At 39.0% G+C, this 20,897-nt stretch overlaps 1 protein-coding gene across 4 annotated transcripts in view; it reads right to left on the bottom strand.

Moving 5' to 3' along the window:
- Positions 1-20,897, bottom strand: part of CADM2 (cell adhesion molecule 2) — a 756,516-nt gene that overhangs the window by 56,828 nt on the left and 678,791 nt on the right. For all 4 annotated transcript variants that reach the window (XM_075434116.1, XM_075434124.1, XM_075434130.1 and 1 more), the window contains one exon: positions 18,304-18,482. In XM_075434116.1, coding sequence (XP_075290231.1) covers positions 18,304-18,482 — 179 coding nt within the window. The remainder of the gene's footprint in view (positions 1-18,303; positions 18,483-20,897) is intronic.

The raw sequence follows: 20,897 nt of genomic DNA, 5'->3' as shown, positions 1-20,897 counted from the left end.
CACAGGCTTCTGTTTCAGGCATATGAATCACTGCATTTTAAAGAGGGTGTGCTGTTTCATTTGCATGCTGTTATGGGTTTGCATGGCAAGGTTTTGGTAGTGGTGGGGCTATAGGGGTGGCTTCTGTGAGAAGCTGCAAGAAGCTTCCCCCATGTCTGATAAAGCCAGTGCCAGCCGGCTCTAAGACGGACCCGCTGTTGGCCAAGGCCAAGCCAATCAGAAATGGTTGTAGTGCCTTTGGGATAATGTTTAAGATGGGGTCGGCAATGAGGAGAGAGGAGTGAGACGATCTGAAAGAAACAACTCTGCAGACACCAAGGTCAGTGAAGAAGGAGGGGGGAAAAGGTGCTCGAGATGCTGGAGCACAGAGTCTTCCCTTGAAGCTCGTGATGAAGACCATAGTGAGGCAGGTTGTTCCCCTGCAGTCCATGGGAGGTCCATGGTGGAGCAGAGATCCATCTGTAGCCCATGGAAGGGACACCACGCCAGAGCAGGTGGATGCCCGGAGGAGGCTGTGACCCCGTGGGGAGCCCCATGCTGGAGCAGGCTCCTGGCAGGACCTGTGGACCCGTGGAGAGAGGAGCTCATGCCTAAGCAGGTTTGCTGGCAGGGCTTGTGACCCCATGGGGGACCCACGCTGGGGCAGCCTGTTCCTGAAGGACTGCACCTGGTGGGAAGGACCCACGCTGGGGCAGTTCGTGAAGAGCTGCAGCCTGTGGGAAGGACTCACATTGGAGAAGTTTGTGGAGAACTGTCTCCCGTGGGAGGGACCTCATGCTGGAGCAGGGGAAGAGTGTGAGGAGTCCTCCCCCTGAGGAGGAAGGATCGGCAGAGACACCGTGTAATGAACCAACTGCAACTCCCATTCCCCATCCCCCTGAGCCACTCAGGGGGAGGAGGGAGAGAAACGGGAGTGAAGCTGAGCCCCAGAAGAAGGGAGGGGTGGGGGGAGGTGCTTTAAGATCTGGATTTATTTCTCACTATCCTCCTCTGATTTGATTGGTGACAAATTAAGCTCCCTTTTCTCCTCAAGTTCAGTCTGTCTTGTCCGTGACGGTAATTAGTGAGGGATCTCTCCCTGTCCTTGTCTCTACCCTCTAATCTTTCATCATATTTCTTCTCCCCTGTCCAGCTGAGGAGGGGGAGTGATAGAGCGGTTTTGGTGGGCACCTGGCATTTATGCGGGCCAAAGCAAAACACATGGCACAAAAGGGAATTACATTTTGACCTGTTTCTAGTCCTGTAGGACTTTTTGGTTATTGTTTTTACTGCAGGGCATACCTATTTTATTCTGCTCGCAAGGCAGACATTATGTTATGCAGAGCTCCCTGTGGCAGCTGCTCAGAAATGTGCTATCAAAGGGACTACGTAGATTTGTCCTCTTGAGCTCTCTGTCAAGAAGGATCTTAACAGAATGGATTTGCAGATCTCTGCCCAAGAAACCTGTGTCAGAGTGAAACTTAATTCTATTTTCTGGCCTTGCAATTTCTGAATCTAGTACACAACATTCAGTTGAAAACAAGTATTTGTTTATGACTCTCATGCCACTAAATACTGAGGATCATTATGACCAAGAGACCTTGTGTAGTGGAACTTTTTAATTCGAGTAGCCACAGCCAAATCAATGCACCAGACGGTTATTTCAAGAATACCAAGGTATTAATCCTTAGCCTCCTATGAAGCAGAAAATACCTATATTTTGCAGATGGGGAGCCAAAGAAGATAGAAAAGCCATGCTCAGATATCTAGAAGTCAAGCAATAATTGTCACCATTAATTTTGAAACCTCACTCCTAAGATTAATTTTTGTTGACAGACAGATATTCAGTCAAAAATTCAATAATATATTTAAGTTGGTATTCATTTCATCACCTTGCTACCTCTGAAATACAAACAATTCACAGAGAACTAATTGTTTCCACATAAGTTGTTCAAAACAGAAAAGTGGTTAAACTTCATCCCAAGGGGAGTAACTGACTCCAGTCCCATCTCTTTTTCATATATGTTTCCACAGGTTATACTGGTAAGACCTGAACTGGATTTTTGATAAAAGAGACCTAACCTTTTTCTAGCAGCACAGGGCGGAGGGGTTGAGGTGAGCTGTAAATGCTCAGCCTAGAACTCTCTTTTCAGCAAGGGCCTGACGTAATGTCACAGATCAGTGGATGCAGAAAGAAGTATGGGGAAGGTTTTAGAGAAGCATCCTTTATGGCCACCACTGTCTTTTAGCAGGCCTTCAAGCTACACAGGCACTGGCAGCGTGAAGGCAGACAGCAGGTAATCTGATGGCTGACTGGGAGCAGACAGCGGAAAAAGGAGAAGAATGCAATGCTTGGCTTGGGCTGAAGGCTGCTCTTTAGCAAAGGCACAGATGTATTCTGTTTATGAGTGGCAGAACAGTGTCTTACAAGATCAGCTCAAAACACTGTCAGGCCCTTTCTGATCAAAATTTCCTGTTTGCCTCTCCTTCTTTCTTGAATTGATGCCGCATTCTTCTCACTAAGGCAGAAGACATTCATCCATTTAAGTAGAGGGAGCCTGGACAATTTACTTTTGCTGCCGATTTGGCCCTAAGCATTTTTACTCTCCATTTCCAAAGAAATGAGAAATGGTTCTGTTTGGTTTAGCGGGCTTATGTCAAAGATAGATCTGACCTATTGAAAATATTTGACTTGTTTGGTAGAAACACAACCGATATTCTGAAATGAGTGAGCACAATTCAGACAACAATAGCTGCAGTTGATAAAAACGTAAAGGCTTTTGTTTCAAGCTTGACAAAGGCTGACAGAAAAATTAAAGGACAAAGTGATAATGATGGATGGCCCTTGCTGTATTTTGACTGAGAATGAAAGAAATTTTAAGTGGTAAACTGAACTGAGTGATGACCTACCTGGGAAACAATCTCACTACTCTGTGCAAAATTTAATCAGTCTGTGGTATGTGGCACTAAATAATTTAGCAAGGTTTTAAATTCAAAGGGAGCTGCATTTAGCCTTGCTCCGAGAAATCAAGATTGAACAATAGGATCATTCAGTCTGAATATCTGTGCCAATAGTTCCTTAGCACTTAGACTGAATGATCACGAAGGCTCACGGACACGAGGTCAAGGGGTTCTTTTGAATGATCACGAAGGCTCACAGACACAAGGTTGAGGGGTTCTTTTTACTAATTGATTCAGATTTATGAAACTCTGAAATGGCAATTATGTGCTTGACATTTTTGCTAGCAAATCAGATGTCATTAAAAAATATCTAAACCCTTTTAACAAAAGCTTCATGCAGATCTAGATCCCTAGTTAAAACTATTACAGACTTCCAGTGGATGAGTTCATAATACAAGACATACAGCTGGGCTAAAATGGCTAGGCAGCTTAGACAGAAAACAAAATAAATTCACATAGTCCCATGATTCTAAGACATTTCATGGGCCTGCAGGTGATATTAATTGTTAGAAGATGTAGGACAGCTCACTAAAGTTAGATTAAACATAGTTTGCTTACATAGTCAGGACAGAGGGAAAAAAAATTAAGTGTTAAGAGACACTAGGATTTTGATCTCATTGCTCTTTGAACAATAGTTCTCTCTTCTTATGGAAACTTTGATAGTTTGGTGGGGTTTTTTTTCCTGTTTCAAAAGCAAAAGGATTCAGTAGCAAATGAAGGAGGATGAACTGTTACAAAATTACAGCAAAAAAGACAATATCTGTTTTCAAAGAGCCAAGCAAAAAAGTGGTATCTACACATCCCTGGCTGAAATTCTAGCCTTAGAAATTTAAGAATAGAACTCAAAAGAACAAAGCCCATTTCAATATTGCTACTTCATACTGGCAGCATGGTGTCATCCCAAATTACGTAAAAGTCCATTGCTTAAAATGAGGACCTGATATCACACCATGGCACATTCTACAACACATGCTTTGACCAGAATTCCTTATGACAAAATAAAAAAATGTGATTAATATGAAAAAAACTAGGTGTAGGAGCAAGTTATTTCTGATTATGCCATCCCCTTTGACATTGAAATATGGTGAAAAAGTTAACTGCCCTTAATTGTGAAACAACGCCTTTAGTGAATATCTCATATGTTTTGTGCAGCAGAGCAACAGCAGGACTCTCAAAGACTATGGGTGCATGAAAGGCTGATTTACAACCAGTAAAACCAGGTCGGGCTCAGGACAGGGGCATGAGCTGTCAGAATGCAAGGTGCTGTGGCTCTCAGGCAGGTGACAAGAAAGAAACAATGGGAAGGAAGGACATGCTAATGGAAGACAAGTTCTCAGGGCTGAGAGCAGTGACCAGCTCTTCGACTTCCCCCCCACCCAGGTGCGGCTAACCAGGCTCAGGCCAGCTCTCACACAGTGCAGTGGGGCCCTGGGTCAGGCAGCTGTGGTGGTACGTTTAAGTAAAAGCCACCTCTACCACCTTCCACAAGGACTCTGACAAGTAGAGTATGCTCAGTGGAGGCAGCCCCCACCCTTGTTCTTGAACCTTTTCACAGAATCACAGAATCACAGAATCACAGAATAGTAGGGGTTGGAAGGGACCTCTGTGGGTCATCTAGTCCAACCCCCCCGCCGAAGCAGGGTCACCTACAGCAGGCTGCACAGGACCTTGTCCAGGCGGGTCTTGAATATCTCCAGAGAAGGAGACTCCACAACCTCCCTGGGCAGCCTGTTCCAGTGCTCCGTCACCCTCAGAGAGAAGAAGTTCCTCCTCATGTTCAGACGGAACTTCCTGTGCCTCAGTTTGTGCCCATTACCCCTTGTCCTGTCACTGGGCACCACTGAAAAGAGCTTGGCCCCATCCTCCTGACACCCACCCTTCAGATATTTGTAGGCATTTATAAGGTCCCCTCGCAGCCTTCTCTTCTTCAGGCTGAACAAGCCCAGTTCCCTCAACCTCTCCTCGTAGTGGAGATGTTCCAGTCCCCTCACCATCCTTGTAGCCCTCCGCTGGACTCTTTCTTTTCCCTTGCGCGGAAGAGAATTTAGAGTTTAGTGGGCAATGGATCTATGTGTTTATAATGCTAAAATTCAATTTATAATGCTTTATACTTGCTAAAATTCAAGAGTAGTAGTAAACACACAAAAAAAGCCATTTTTCTTTTTTTTTTTTTTCTGGCTAGAAAAACATGACCTTTCTCCACAGCACAGATGTTGCCACAAATACGGCTGTAGTACCTGGAGACTAGAGTAGTCTGTTGCACACACAGTTGGTGGAGTTGCACACAGGGACCACAGGAAACCCGAATCAAGCATTTCACAGGAAAGCATCTAACATTTAAGTATTGCACTAGTGGCTGATAACTTTCAAAGTGTAGGGTTTGACCTTTGAAGCCCTCAGTGCTTACTTTAGGGATCATTCTGTGCCTCACACCACTCCACTGAATTTGTGATCAGCATAAGCACTCTAGCTACAGTTCCCTTGAAACAGAAAGAGAAGTTTGCAATGAAGGCTCTGAGATGCTGGAACACGCTCCCGTTTGCGTGTTCATCAGACCCATTGTTTGTCACTAGTCTAGCCTTTTAAAAAGCTCACCATTCTCGATCTCACTGAAGTAGAAGAATAAAAGGTGACATAACGTAGTATCTCACAATACATTTGCCTATCGCTGTTCAGTTTTGGTGGGACAGATTTTATGTATCTCAATGTTTGTACTGCAGAAAACAAATAGGGTGTAATGCATTATTTTTCAGTTTCTAATTGTGCTAAACAGTTATCAGCCGCTAGTGGTGGTGATGTGTGTTCTCCACAGCACAGATGTTGCCACATCTGCAGGTGGTACACAGACAACACAAAAGGATAAATTTGAAAAGACAGTAACTTGACCTGAGGATTAGATATTGAAGATTATCTTCGTACAAGTAAAACCAAAATTCTCAAGTAGGCAAATTCTTTAATACTGAAAAACCTGTTTTCAAGTGCTCTATATTTTACTTTATTAATGGTTATTAGTGCAAGATGTGCCTCTAAGGACAAATCAAAAGTATTGAACAGAAAGATTAATCTTCCATGTTCTGAAGTTATATGAATGCAATATATACTTCAGATTACTCCAAAAGTATACTATAAGACCTATTTCTTCCCAAAGTTACCATAAGTTTTGCTAGTAATTAAAAGAAGTCCTTATCTATTTAATAGTAGTAATATTAATAAAGCCTTTTATTTTAAAGAAGTCATTCTATCTTGTATAAACACATATCTTTCTAATTAAAGTAGTTACAAACACTGCACTGAGCAAACCACTGAAGTTTATGCAACTTGGCTGAAAGAAATTAAGTAAAATTTACAGAGCATGCGAAAGGCTAAGAAAAATAATTTTATAATTCAACGTTTTAAATAAAAAGTTAAACTTTTAGAGCAGTTTGAGACTGCAGTCTCAAATTACCTTTACTTATAAAAAGGCATCTATACATGTCTTGATTTTGTTCACAACTTCACAGTATCAATTATATATTCAGTAAAGAATGAATCTCTGCCTTGAGGTTTTGTAAGATCATAATTTAGACAGTACAGACAAAATGTGAAGGAGAAGGAGGTAGTATTATTCCCATTTCACAGCTGGGAAAACGAACACAGAAGAATTAAGCGGAATGTCTTATATTTCACAGACTTCTGAGCCTGACAGGGGAGTTCAGAACAGATCTCCTGAGCCCCATTTTAATCCTCTATTAAAAGAACCAAAACAATCAGAAACACAAAAGAAAATAAAGCTTCTTAAAACTGTATTTCAAAAAGCAGTTGTCTGCATACCTGAAGTGTCAATTTCACTGCATTCAAGAGAAAATTTTACCACAAAAGCCACTGAACATCTTGTATGAATAAAGCCAGCACAATTTGCCCCAGAAGCACAGCTTTCTACTATTATTAATATGGTGCTCTAGGCCCATTGCCACTGCTTAAAAATCACATTAAGGCTGTGATGGTAATTTTTATTCTTTTTAAGTAAACAGACAAGCCATATTTCCTTGTTTCTCCAAGTCATAAAATAGGAGCATTCAAAATTAAATGAAATAGAGTACCAGCAGCTAGCCTTTGAAAATCTGTACAGAAAAGCTAATGTACAATACAAACTCAGACACCAGCAGCCTTGAACAAAGATGACAGCTTTCTCAGAATGACACTTGACCCTTTCTGTTCAAAAAGTCTCAAAAAGCTCAGCCAGAAGTGCACTAGGAAGAAGTAAGAGGCCAAGGAGAATTTTCTAAAATTTCCCTATTAAGGAGACAAGTGTTGAAACTAAATGGATGTAAACAGATTGCTGATCTCTATTTTATTATGGTTGCTACTGTCATTTCTCAGAAATTCAGGACAAATCACTGAAATTGCTTGAATAACTCAAAGCTCACTGCAATATTTTTAAGGTTAGTAAAAAGAGATAAACGAGAATGTTACTTATTTTAACTCACTTTATTGTAAAATAAAATCAAAGGGGTCCAATGCTAATTTGAAATGCTTTATCATCGTGCAATAGCTGTATCCCATTGAAAATCACCTTGGGCAATTTAATGGCATCTTTGCAACTTAAACCATAGTTTATTGCACTTCTTTAGACTATCTTTGACTAATAGACTTAATTCTCACATTCTTATCTCCATAGTACATTACCAGAGAAAACAAGGCCCTATCTTTCTAGCTGTCAATCTTTTATGCTCTGACTTTTTTTGCTCAAAGAGTTCTATACATGTAGTTGAATTCCCCCCATGAATCTTTGGCTTTGTATAACACACTGCTATGAATAGACATATGCTATACAGTCAAGACTTAATTTTATTCAAATTATCAAGCTTCCCTTCAGGCAGGCAGACAGACATTTGGTTCCTTAACTATTAAACTATCAAATAGGACAGTTCACCAATGGAATATTGTAGCATTTGTTATAAGGAATGCTTTATCTGATAATTTATTTTAAACTAAATGATATATAAAGCAGTGCAAAGATATTTCAGTTCCTGCTTGTGAATGACGGAAGCCAGCCAGAGCTCTCCTCAATCAAGCAGCAAACTAGCACTTCAACTTGTCAGCCTCCTTCAACTCCTCCCTGTCTCCTACAAAGCAAGGATTAGGACACCTGCAGAAAACATAAAATACAGAAACCACAGAGGAAAAAAAAATCTACTAGTGCAACGACCCACAGCAATATCTAAAGCATAAAACATTTTACCCACTCATACAGTTTTACCCTGCCAAACTTTATTTTTGTCCTTCCTCCTCTCCTTTGTTTTTTTTTTTTTCTTTGCTTGCTGTAAGGATTAATATGGGGAGTTTCAGCTGCAAGCTACATCCTCCTCAGGCATGAGCTTAGCAAGCAAAAGCATTTTTTTTTAGTTCAAGGGTGTATCTAGGGAGTGAACAAGGTGTATGGATAGCAGGTCAAGAAGAATAAAGGAAATGCATGTCAGAGTACAAAGTAGATATAGAGGAAAAAAAAAAGAACTTTAATTCATCTATTTTCAGGCCTTCTAACAAAAGAAAAGTAATCCTGACTGAAAACTGTTTGGATCACTTTTCTCACTAATGACACATCACCTTACATCATAACATGAACTCCATTAGGTGTAGCAGGTATCTGGAGACCTGTTCACAGGCACCTGTCAGGTAAGTTTCTTCAAAAGGGGTTAGAGCTTTCTTTGTGCTAGTAAGGCAACCACAGCCTTGTGAAAGAAGTCAGGGTGTCATCAGAGATCCCCATATGGCACTGGCTGTTCCAAGCAACTTTATCAACTTTGGCAGATCCATACTCCTACTTGCTATCAATGGTTTTTGTGGGTTTTTTTTCTCCCTGCATCTTGTGAGTGGTTTTGAGATTTACCCTTATTGTCATCCTGACTAGTTTTTGCTGTCTCTTCCCCTTTCCATGGGACTCATACAGAAAGATCGATGCAATGCTTTCTTAAAAGCTGACAAAACAGTTATGAATCCTTGAGAGAAAGTCAAAATGATTCACAGTAAGGTGTAGTAAGACAACATAAGACCCAATGCAGAAAGGCTATGATATGATTTAGCAATAAAAAATGTTACTTTAATTAAAAAAAAAAAAAGAGAATTTTGTTATATTGTGTCAAGAATTCAAGCGATAAGAGCTAGAAAAAATATTTTGTCATTGTAGCTTAGGGGTTTCCCTTTTGGAGGAGGGGCTAAAGACCCTTTAGGTCCCACCACAGATTTAGACTGAACCTATGCTGTGAAGAAAGATGTTATGAAGATTTTTAAAAACTGCTCAAGGAAATTTTAAATTTTTTCAGTTTTATTTGGCTTTTAGTTGGAAGAACACGGCAAACAAAGGGGACACACACAACTTATTTGCTGTAAGTAAAATACTGATAGAATACTGTAAGAAACATTTTATTGAATATTTTTTCCTTTATGCAACACATATGAAATACAGGCTAAGATAAGCCCCAGAAAAAAGTTCACAAGTCATTAATCATTAAAATTACAAATAGCAAAGATAGAATAATCAGAATTAAAAATTATTAACATCAAATCATGGACATTAGAAACATTAATGGTTTGAGATGAAAAAATTTTTAAGTGCCTACTTCTCTCTGAGCATCTATGCTCATCTTCACATGTGATCAGAGATCTTAGATACAGAACTTCTCAAAGCTCTCTAAGAAAGACGCTAATTTCTACAGAAGGTTTCCCTGCCCCTCTCAGACTCAGGATGCTGTTTGCAATCTGGCCAAAGTGTTCATATCTATCTCCATTTGCTTAGAACCAATGATTTGTGTTACCTTTCCAAGGTTCGTAATCGCACTTGGAACCAAACATGGTACTGATGTATCACCTGGCTAGCATCACCAGTTGACATTTTAAGCAATATCACTACATAGCACATCATTCTCCTCCCTTGAATTGAGTGTAAAACTGAGCAACCTATTCTCAAAAGAAAGGTAAGTTACAGAAGCATCACATGAGAAAGACAGAGATAGGACTTATCTGCATTCCACATACCACCTAATAGTGCAGTGAAGAATTCAATTTAGAAAAGTACTATGCTACTTTAATATTTCTTTATGGTTTGAGTTTCGTGAATAATTAATTATCTAGATGGAAACAGAAGATCATTAGCAACTGTTAGGCTATAACTTTGCCATCAGTCTCCGGTGAAATTATTCTGTTAACAATTATATTTTCTCCATGAAGGTTGCATATGAAGTTCAGAGACATGGTAATTTTACATTCTTACTCCTCAAACAAAAAAGCTCGATTGAAGCAAAGTTCAAGAAAGTTAGAGGTATAAGCAACAGCAAAGTCTGAAGTTCGGAAATAATAGAGAGCAAGCAGTGCTACTACAGCAAATCAGTGATAATAAAATCATCAGCAGTATTTTAGAAATATATGTCACTTAAGATCAGTTAAAACAGTTATTTTCAAAAGAGTAACTGCAATGTATCTAGTATATCTAGTTCAAGAAGTGTTTTACTGTAGATGCTCTACCCATATACAAAACTATTCAAAACTAACACGCAGTCTTTTCAGAAATCACATAGGGAAGCCAAATCAAGAAGTTGCACATTAGCCACTTAGATTATATTATTATAGGGAGAAAATTAAATATTTTGAAGTGCTGTGCATTATTAAAGACACTGTCCAAAACTAGAGGTTTTTAGAATAAGTACAACTTCTATTCAAATAAATGAGATATAAGTGTTCAAATATGTTGTTAAAGGTTGGACCGGGAGAGAGATTTGCTGCATCCACCAGGAGGGGAAAAAAAAGAAAGTAAAACTAGGACAAATGCGGATTTAATTCAAATGAACTCTGAATTCAATAATTTTAATGAGTACTCCAGTATGGAAAAAAAATTAATTTAAAGCTTCTGTATTTTATCTAACAAAATCACTTTATTTTGAAAGTTTTCTTTCATCAAAACCAGTATTTTAATGTAAAAATGTAGAACTGTCAAATTCCCCAAAAATGGTACTGTTGTTTGGAATGTTGTTTTCTTGACCTTTCCAAAATAATTTTGAGCTTATTTGAAAAAAAAATAAAAATTGTATCTTATTTTTCTAAAGTCACCATAAATGAAGAAATATCAGTTCAGACAGCTCACCTTTACACCCCACTATTCATGTATTTATCAACAAAAAGCAATTTCAAAGTAGCTGCCTTGTGAATGTTCAGGGATAAGAGCTGGACAACTCATCCATAAAATTAAGCCAAGAATTCCACCGTAAGTTTCTTGACAGACTTCTCATACCTGAAAATGTCAACTAAACATTATTCTTCTTTAGTCCAATAATAAAAGCTATATTACACAATGATTTCTTAATTCTTCTGATTGTGCAGCATTCATCTGCATTGTGCTTTAAGGTCTAGGCCACCTCTTTTAGCGTAACCGAGAGTCCCCTGGAGAAGTTAACTTTAATCTTACGATAATGATTTAATACCTTAAAGTCACCTTAGATTGTTGATGTATACGCAAAATCAAAATATTTCAACATAATTTGAAGGGCTATGCTTTGCAGAATAACACTTGAACGAAGTTCTGTGTGAGTTTATAACGCTACCTTTAACACAGGGTTATAATGAGTTACTTTTCCAGACCTGCCACAGTGAAACCTCATTTCTCCACACCTCAGCTTTTGCAAGAAAACCTTCCAGCTGCTGTGCAGTTCAAAAAATACAAAGATGAAAAAAAAAAAAAATCTCTTTCTGGATAAGTTACTAGACCTCTGTTTGTTCACTAGTTTTTGTTTGCGTGTGTGTGTGGATGGGGAGGTGCGTGCATGTATGTATGCATAGCGGGGAAGAGGGAGAGAGTAAAAGAAAAAAGCAGATGTGTTGGGGGGAAAGAAGGCTTTTGAGGAGTAAGTCTTCAAGAGCATTCTTTTATTTATTTACTTTTCTGCTAAAAGATCAGGCTCCTCTGTCTGTGAGTTGTCTTGTGTACTTTTAATGTTATTTTTACCTTATATAAGATGGGAATGGAAAAGATTTTTCACCTCCATTTTAGGGACTCAAAACTGAGACACCTTCTTTTTTTAATTCAAACACAGATATAAAAAAAAATCTCAGAACTAAAAATCATAGGTATTCACATGCACAGAATTTCAAATGAAGTACTAAGCAGTCTTCTGAGCTTCATATTCTTCGTATGCCTCATCTCTTCAGTTTCATTTCAAACTACTGTTCTACTCAGTTTTTACTTTCATAGAGTGAGAGATGTGCACAAGTGAGTTACAGAAACAAAGGAAGGAGAGGGGTCAATAAGAGAACATCACAACGGAAATGAAACATCATAAAAATGTGACAGTGGGCAAATGAACAGTCAAAGATAAAGGAATCTAGAAGAGATGGGGGTAATGGAATTTGTTTCATTTCAAAGATGTTTTGGATTCCACAGAGCTTCTACTAATTAAAAAAGAAACTTGTATAGACGTAAAAGTTCATGGTGCTGGAATTATGGGTGGCCACAGAAGGTGGACCTCTAGAAGTGTATTTGGAGGCAGGAGGTAATAAACTCAGGTGTCTGGTGTAAATCTGGCATAGTGCTGTTCCAAATATGGAGAACAGTCAATCACAGAGATTTACTACTAGATCAAAACTGAAGAAAAAGTTGAAAAAGCGACCATGAAAGAAGAAAAGCGGATACAAGGGACAGGAAATCAGGAAATGTAGAGTCTAAGATCATAATTAGTGAGGAATTGAGAGCAAGGTGGAAATACTTTAGAATTTTTTGAAGGGAAGTAGGATAAAAATAGAAGTGATTTTAACCACATACTTACAGCACAAACAGCCAAAGAGGCAAAATAGATTGGGAAGATGGGAAGTGATCAAACAGCAGGCTTAAACAAACAAAAGAGAATACTTTTCCTTCAAAGAACATAATTCAGTTCAGAAACTTGTTGCCAAAGGTTATTGTGAAAGCTAAGATGATAAATGTTTTGAAACGAGACTGGACAAGAAGGTGTAAGAGAAATACATTACAGTCCAAAGGAAAGGTGCAGTGGGACCTTTGGTCTTACACACTGTAAGAGATCTTCTATTTGAAAGTACATTTCAAAACATTAACTAGGATGTAGCTCGGCCTTTCAGTTGCCTTTATTTGCAAAACATAGCTTGCCCGAGAAAAAAATACAAAATAATGAGAGGCTGAAGTCAAGGGAATATGATATGTCACATTTTATTCTCCTGAGATACTGAGCTACTAGCTCAATCGCTTTCTACTGTATGTATAATTGTGGCAGTAAGAACTGCCTTGACCATTCACAGCTGCAGTTTCATGTTAATTTCCATATTGCTTTGACAGATAATTGATACATGACACATTATAGCTGTGAATATTGTAATTAATTGAATGTGTATCTTTAGATTAGCAAGTCAGGGTATTTTACCAAGGTACTTTATTTCAAATAGAACTGCAAATTATCAAATGCTGTCGTTTCCATTAAGACGATTTCATAATGATGTGGACTTCTGTCACCCACCCAAAGTGATGTTGAAGGAAGTCTTCAGCAGTGATGTCCAGAGGTTATGAACTACTGGTACGTATAACAGCTGTGTCTTCAGTTTGATTATGATGGACCACCCCCTTTCTCAACTCCAGCTAAATCAATGCGGTTATTACCTAAGCTTTGCAAGCAGAATCTATGGATTTTGGGTGGAGAATCATGAGTTTGACAGCTAGCTCTGTTTGCTGATGATTAATGACTAGCATTCGGACAAAGGTAAACAAAAATTCTTAATAAATTGGAAGAGACTGAAAACTGCCTGGGGCCCATTACCAAAGGAAGGGTGTAATATATCTAGCCAGAATGTGCACTTCTAAAGCACTAAGTTTGCCAATTAGAATACAGAAATGACAACAGCTACAGGCATTAAAGCTTGTGCCTTTGTTACTGCATGAGACAAATGTTTGAGCAAACTGCATGTCATGCCTTTGTACTGCTGCTTCTAAACTCTGACTTTGTGCCCACCTTCCTGCTTCACGAAGTGTTTTCTTGACATTTATTATTAATAATAAAAGTTAAGAAAAATGAAAGTAGCAGCTGTATTGATTCAGCAAAGCAGCATGAGCATATCTACTAGCCCTTGCCTTTTACCTGACTCAAATATATTCAGTTTCTCTGCAGTTTGATTTCTTTAATTATACTACAAATCTAAAAAGACTTTTTATGTTATCAGATACTAATTACATTAGGCAGATAGCCATTTATCTGTTTACAGCATTATTTACTTCCACTGCCATCACTTAACATCAAGAGAGTATTACCTCACCACCATCTACAGTGGAAAAAATGCTACTTTTCTGTGTAATTTTATGTCTAGCTTGGGGCAGTTAAAGGCATGAGACACTCTTTGCTTGGTTTGTATAATTGATGTGTATAAATACTTTGCCTACCCTTACTCTCTAATTATGACAAACTATACCTTCCGTTTTTAGGCAAGCTTCTCTCTACACTAAAGCTCTCTAAATCTCCTCTGAGTTAGGAAGATAACTTCAGAAACTGAGACATTTAGCAGACTGAGTCCCACTGAGAGGGGGATATAATAGGGGGAAAAAAGAATACAAGCCAGATGATACTTCTACAACCTTAATAACCAGAAAGACAGAAAATCTCTTGAAGTAGAAGTGAAAAAAGGAAAAAAAATGTAAAGGAAATCACAGTATGGATAAGAAAAGAAAAACTGTGAATCAGGTTACACCTCCCTGCCACTGCAGAGGATACCTTCCATTGATGTTCTCTGCCTTCTCACTAAGGCTCACCTGGATAAACTGAATCAGCCATAGTGTCTCTCTAAACTTGGGCATGGGATTATCATTCTTTCTCTCCATCACTGCAACTCCTCTGGGCTTGAGAGTTTCCTAGAAAACTACTAGTTGCTTACCAGCTGTGGAGCTGGACTTCCAGAGGCTCCATTAAGGCAGTGACTACTAGCGCTTTGGCCTTACTCCTTACAGATCTGGTAGGTCACTTTTCCTAGACCTTACTTCCTTGACCTGCGATTAAAAAGAATCTCTTGTGAAGAGATTGTCTCCTCTTGCAGATTCCTCCCCTCTCCCCTCCCCCATCTTTGTGAACATACCTTCCCTTATGTTAAATCTGGCATGTACTTGTGTTAGAAACCTAACATTCAAGGTAAGAAGCCATACTTATGCAATAAATCTGCTCTAAGAAAGGAGCACGACAAAAAAATGACATTAACACCTTAGGCACAGAGGAAGGGATGAGAAATCAAAGGATGCTCCCAGATATGTTTAGGAAGATATAGAAAAAAATCCTTTATTAAATGCAAGAATGCATCTCAGAAAATGATAAAAAGTAGGTTTGCTAGCTCCCAGAGAGAAAGAGAGAGAGAAAGAGAGAGAGAATATTGCACAATTTTGTGAGGATTATATTTCACTAGAGCCATTTGTTAATGTAATGAGTTAAAGAAGGGCTAAGAAACTGCTTAAATTGATCTATACAACTCACTGTGCTACACTTGATAAAATAATTGTGTCATTCTCTTCTGTACTTAAAATAAACTTAAGAACTCTGAAACGCGGTAAGTTGTTAAGCAATAAACATCATCACATACTCTGTCACACTACTCTCTTTGTTTCAGAAACCTCGTAAGCACCTGACATTTACCTTCTCTAGTTCTAACACTGGGATTGCAGAAATGCAATTAGGGAAACTCTGGTACTCATAACAGAAAAGGTCAGCAATGTGCAAGCTAAACCTGATCACATGCCTAATGTGCTGCCAAACATAACAGAATGCCTTCTTGATAATGAATGATTTTACAGACTGCCATGAAGTTGTTGCAAGATAATCAGATCAACAGGGGGCATGCCAGTATATGAAAGACACACAGGAGATCGTGAAATATCCTTTGATAGAGGTATATTGCAAAGTCACCACTGACGGAAAAATGTAACATTAAAAAAGGCCATGTTTTCAGCAATAATCACAGAAAGAAACTGGGCAGAAAACACAGATGACAGAAGTTTCAATATTTGGTAAGCGCAGAAGCCATTAACTCATCAAAGGCAGTGCACCTCGTGCCTGCAGCCAGCAACCAATGAAACACCACCCCTAGGATGTAAAAGACATTTTTTCTTTTCCTTTTCTTGCAGTAATCAATGTAAGTAGAGGTTAGAGGGTTTAGTTTTTCTGTTTGTCTTTAATACAGAAATACTCACGCAGCAGTACAGGCTCTGTGTTCCTCATGCAAAGACCTCCTCCTTATGTGTGCCACTAATCCTACATAAACTAATAGTGAACTTCAAGAAAAATGAAAAGTAATCTAAGGGGTTCTTTTTATAAATGACATTTCATCAAACATGCCAAAAAATAGCTCATTACTGAAAGCTGAAAATAGCACTTATCAGAAGTTTTCTGCCAAATACCTAAAGGCAGGTTAAACCTTTAGTGAAAAATGGTATTGAGACCTTACAGACACCAACAAAACATGCATTTGTTATACCTGAATTCATCATAAGCAAATAAAATCTATAGAGTTTGCATGTGTATTTACAGACTATAATTTGTATTAGATTGCTCCATTTTCTTTTCTCATAGTTACAAGAAGTTGCGCTTTCTTAAAAACGAGAGGAAAAAAAAGTAGTCACTAACCACAGTGGAGCTTTGTTCACTTAGGTTAAAATTCAAATTACAGAACTCGTAATCTTCCAGGAATTATCACATACATATCTGTGATAAATGAACATTATGTTTTGAGACTGCTAGATCCATATTGCAAAGCTGTACTAAAGGCAAATGCTAACTTTATATTAACACAGAACGACAGAATGTTCGGGGTTGGAAGGAACCTCTGTGGGTCATCTAGTCCAGCCCCCCTGTCGAAGCAGGGGCACCTATAGCAGCCTTCACAGGACCGCGTCCAAGCGCATCTTGAACATCTCCACAGAAGGAGACTCCACAACCCCCCTGGGCAGCCTGTTCCAGGGCTCCGTCACCCTCAGAGGGAAGAAGTTCTTCCTCATGTTCAGACGGAACTTCCTATGGTTCAGTTTGTGCCCATTGCCCCTTGTCCTGTCACTGGGCACCACTGAAAAGAGTCTGGCCCCATCCTCCTGACACCCACCCTTCAGATATTTATAAGCATTTAGTAGGTCCCCTCGCAGCCTTCTCTTCTTCAGGCTAAACAAGCCCAGCTCCCTCAGCCTTTCCTCATAGGACAGATGCTCCAGTCCCCTCATCATCCTCATAGCCCTCCGCTGGACTCTCTCCAGTAGCTCCTCATCTTTCTTGAAGTGGGGAGCCCAGAACTGGACACAGTACTCCATATGGGGCCTCACCAGGGCAGAGTAGAGGGAGAGGAGAACCTCCCTCGACCTACTGGCCACACTCCTCCTAATGCATCCCAGGATACCATCAGCTTTCTTGGCAGCCAGGGCACACTGCTGGCTCATAGTCAACCTGTCGTCCACCAGCACATCCAGGTCCCTCTTCACAGAGCTGCTCTCCAGCAAGTCCACCCCAAGCGTGTACTGGTGCATGGGGTTGTTCCTCCCCAGGTGCAGGACCTTGCACTTGCCCTTGTTGAACTTCATCAACTTTCTCTCTGCCCAACCTTCCAGCCTGTCCAGGTCTCACTGAATGGCAGCACAGCCTGCTAGTGTATCAGCCACTCCTCCCAGTTTCTCTTATACCCGAGTTATATCAATCTAATTCATGATCAATGTAGAAGCCAGCTATTCTTTGCGTGTGATGTATACTGTTGCCTAACTTAGGAGAACAAATCAACAGTAACTTAATGTGAACCTTCCTATTTTTTTATTTTATTAGAACAAGTATCATGAATTTAGGACATGACATATTTTTGAAGATTGACTATAATGATATGCTAGATGATGATCAACTAACTTGTATAAGCTGAATTTTCTCAGTAGCAGGCTATAACTTCTGTGAAGAAAAGCATCTGATATCCTGTCTTTAGTGTTCTATAAAAAACAAAACAAAAAAACCTCAAACACTCGTCTGTCTAGTATTTCCATATTTCCCTTCATATATCCTTTTGTAACCATCTTCATCTAAACAGTTTGTGCTTCAGGCAAGTATTTATAAAACAGTGCTGACATACTGCAAAACATTTTTACAGGCGCTTACTTTGCAAAAAGTTCACAGCATAAGCGAACATATTTTGTTTAAATTGTATGAAGAGAGGCTTGCCAATAAAAGGAAGTAAATATACTCACCACAACTAAATGATAGCATCAAGAAAAGTGCAATTATACTTCTAGCTTTTTCTTGCTATTCTTTCAGTAATGATCATAAACAACTATATTTTCTTGAAATGCTAAATATGCATAACATGCACCAAAAAAACTTAAGAGAATGCACTCACCATGTACTATCAGGACATATTCTGTGCTGTTTCGGCCAATGGGATTTTTTGCTTCACACCGGTATGTGCCATTGTCTGTTTTGTTTAGGAAACTGATGCTTAGGACCCTGCCGTTGACAACCATTCTCTCTGGATCTGGTAGTTCGCCACCATCCTTTGTCCAAAGTACTGGTTCTGGCCTGTTGGATGCAAAGCAATGTATTTAAGCAGATACATGAAACGTATATGCAACACATACAGCAGAAACAGGAGCATCAGAAATGTATTAATAGTAACCTGCCATCTGAGTTACTGGATACAATGAACTGTCACTACTAAAACCTCTCTGTCCCGGATGGGAACTACTAAAGCAAGTGAAAGAACAAGCAGGGAAAAGAAGAGAAATGAAAAAGGACGCAGAATGATACTGCAACAGGCCAAGTTCTTCCCTAATTAAAAAATAGTTCTCATGAGGTTTCAGGAACCACAGTTCAGCAAGATGCTTGTCCAGTTAAGTGAAAACATCTTTCTGTTTCTGTGATGAGCAATATGGTCCTGTGCGGCTGACAAGTGTTGGAAATCATGCAGGCAGGCTAAGGTAGATGTAAGTGGTTTGTAAATGGATTCTAAAATTATTTAGGCTATTCACATTCACAAGTGCACTTGCATGGGCTGAGTATTTTTCCTGAACCAGGCATATCATTCTCAAAGTAGAACATCTTACACACTATCTAAATATGTTTCTGCCGCTGCATTGTGTCACAGCCCATGCCTTTTTCCACATTTTCAGCATCCTTCCCTCAAATAATTGCATGTTACAGATGTTACTACAAGCAATATAAGATTTGACTTAAAACTCTGGATTTTCTTCTTTGTGAAACTTTTCCCCTTGTGCATCAAACAGGTCACAGGCAAAGCACTAACAGTGACAACCCCCTAGGCAAGTTAAGGGCACAGCAGAGAAGGGAACTGACCGTCTTGCAGATTCCCACATACCTTCTCACTGGCAAGTGATGCCTAACTCTTTCCCAAATACTCTCAAGAAGCTCCACAGTTCATGAGGTTTGCCTAACAGACAGCAGGATTTATTTATTACTGGCATGCAGTCTTTACTTACATGTGACAAGATCTACTTTCACATTCACGTGAGGGAAATCACCAAAAAGCCAAGTCTGTGACTGGGAACTAAAAGCTGGCTTAATGAATCCTGACTATCTCACAAACAGATGGTGCACCTCAGGTCCTTGGATACCAGTCACTAAAGCAAGATACACACAGCCTCGGGATTCACTGCTACTTTACTTATATCTGGTAGCTCTGTACACTAGAACGCAAATCTCAGTCCCTTTCTTTGGGGTGCACTACGTAGGTAATTTCAGTCAGAAGCAGATCTAGATTTGCATATTTATTTGGTAGGAGAATGTTACATTGTATTTTCTTATCGAACTATGCAGTTGTATGACTAAGTAACAAAACAAAATATAAAACACTGTTATAAAATCAGCAGATGCCAAATTAATCTCTAGCCATACTCCAGAAATACTTGATTTCATTAATTTAGGCAGGTGTTTAAAGTCTGTTGAATATAAGAATAGTTAAGAATAAGAATTAAACCTAAATACCTAAGGAGAGATATTTTGCCAAAAACGTGGCCTCACGCACAGAAAAATAGTCTTAATGACTGCAATGACATGATTTTCTTTTAAGGAAGGCAAGACATGTAAACAAGTGAATTTTTCTGAAATTCACTTATTGCTATATAATTTATATTACTTTTTAAAGTAAAAATACTATAACACGTTTCTCTTGAAAGATAACAGAGATTTGTAGACTTTTTAGTAATATTTGGAGGACACCTTGTTAAATTGTTGTTAAACTTGCTACCTAGAGTGGTTATTCTCTGAAGTTATGATTTTTTCTAGAAAGTTGTGTACTCAAGAGAATATAACAAGATTCACATAATTTTAAACCAAGCATTAAGAACTGTCAGTCTAATGGGCCTTATTTATACCTTACTGTAAATACGTCTTCATACTCTTCCTAAGTGCATTTTCAGGAACTGTCATCTAAATACATGACACACAATATACACACTTCCTTTCTGCTTAATGCGAGCAGGGAATCTAGATGTCCATGCTGTTGCAGAAACATTGCCCTACAGAGCTCACAGCATTAAGGTGTGATTTGCTTTGATACGTTAAGGTGGATTTGTTCAATTTTCTAGCAAACTCCTCATTGCCCCCCATTCACCAGCTTACTGTGAATCGGTAATCCCAGGAGTGGAAGTTCTGAAACACTTCTGCTACAATGTGCACCATTACCTTCATAAATGGCATGTTAAAGCAACTTCTGTGCAGTGGTAATTTATGGAACTTACGTTTTAAATTGAAATGAGATGGCATATCCTAGGGGAAAACCCATAGGATAACAAATAAGTATGAAACAGAGCCTTAGATATAAATTATTCAGGGAGCTTTGTCACATTGTAATATACCAGCTCTAGTCTTATACAGAGTGCTTAGCTAAGGTTGCAAAATTACAGTGGCAGAAAAATCATGGCTTAGAGAGATGCAGATCTACATGCTCTGGGTGTCAGGGAAGCTGCTAATTAACCG

This window comes from Opisthocomus hoazin, chromosome 1, assembly GCF_030867145.1.
Source record: "Opisthocomus hoazin isolate bOpiHoa1 chromosome 1, bOpiHoa1.hap1, whole genome shotgun sequence".
Taxonomy (NCBI): Eukaryota; Metazoa; Chordata; class Aves; order Opisthocomiformes; family Opisthocomidae; genus Opisthocomus; species Opisthocomus hoazin.
This window is presented reverse-complemented; position numbering and strand designations above follow the sequence as displayed.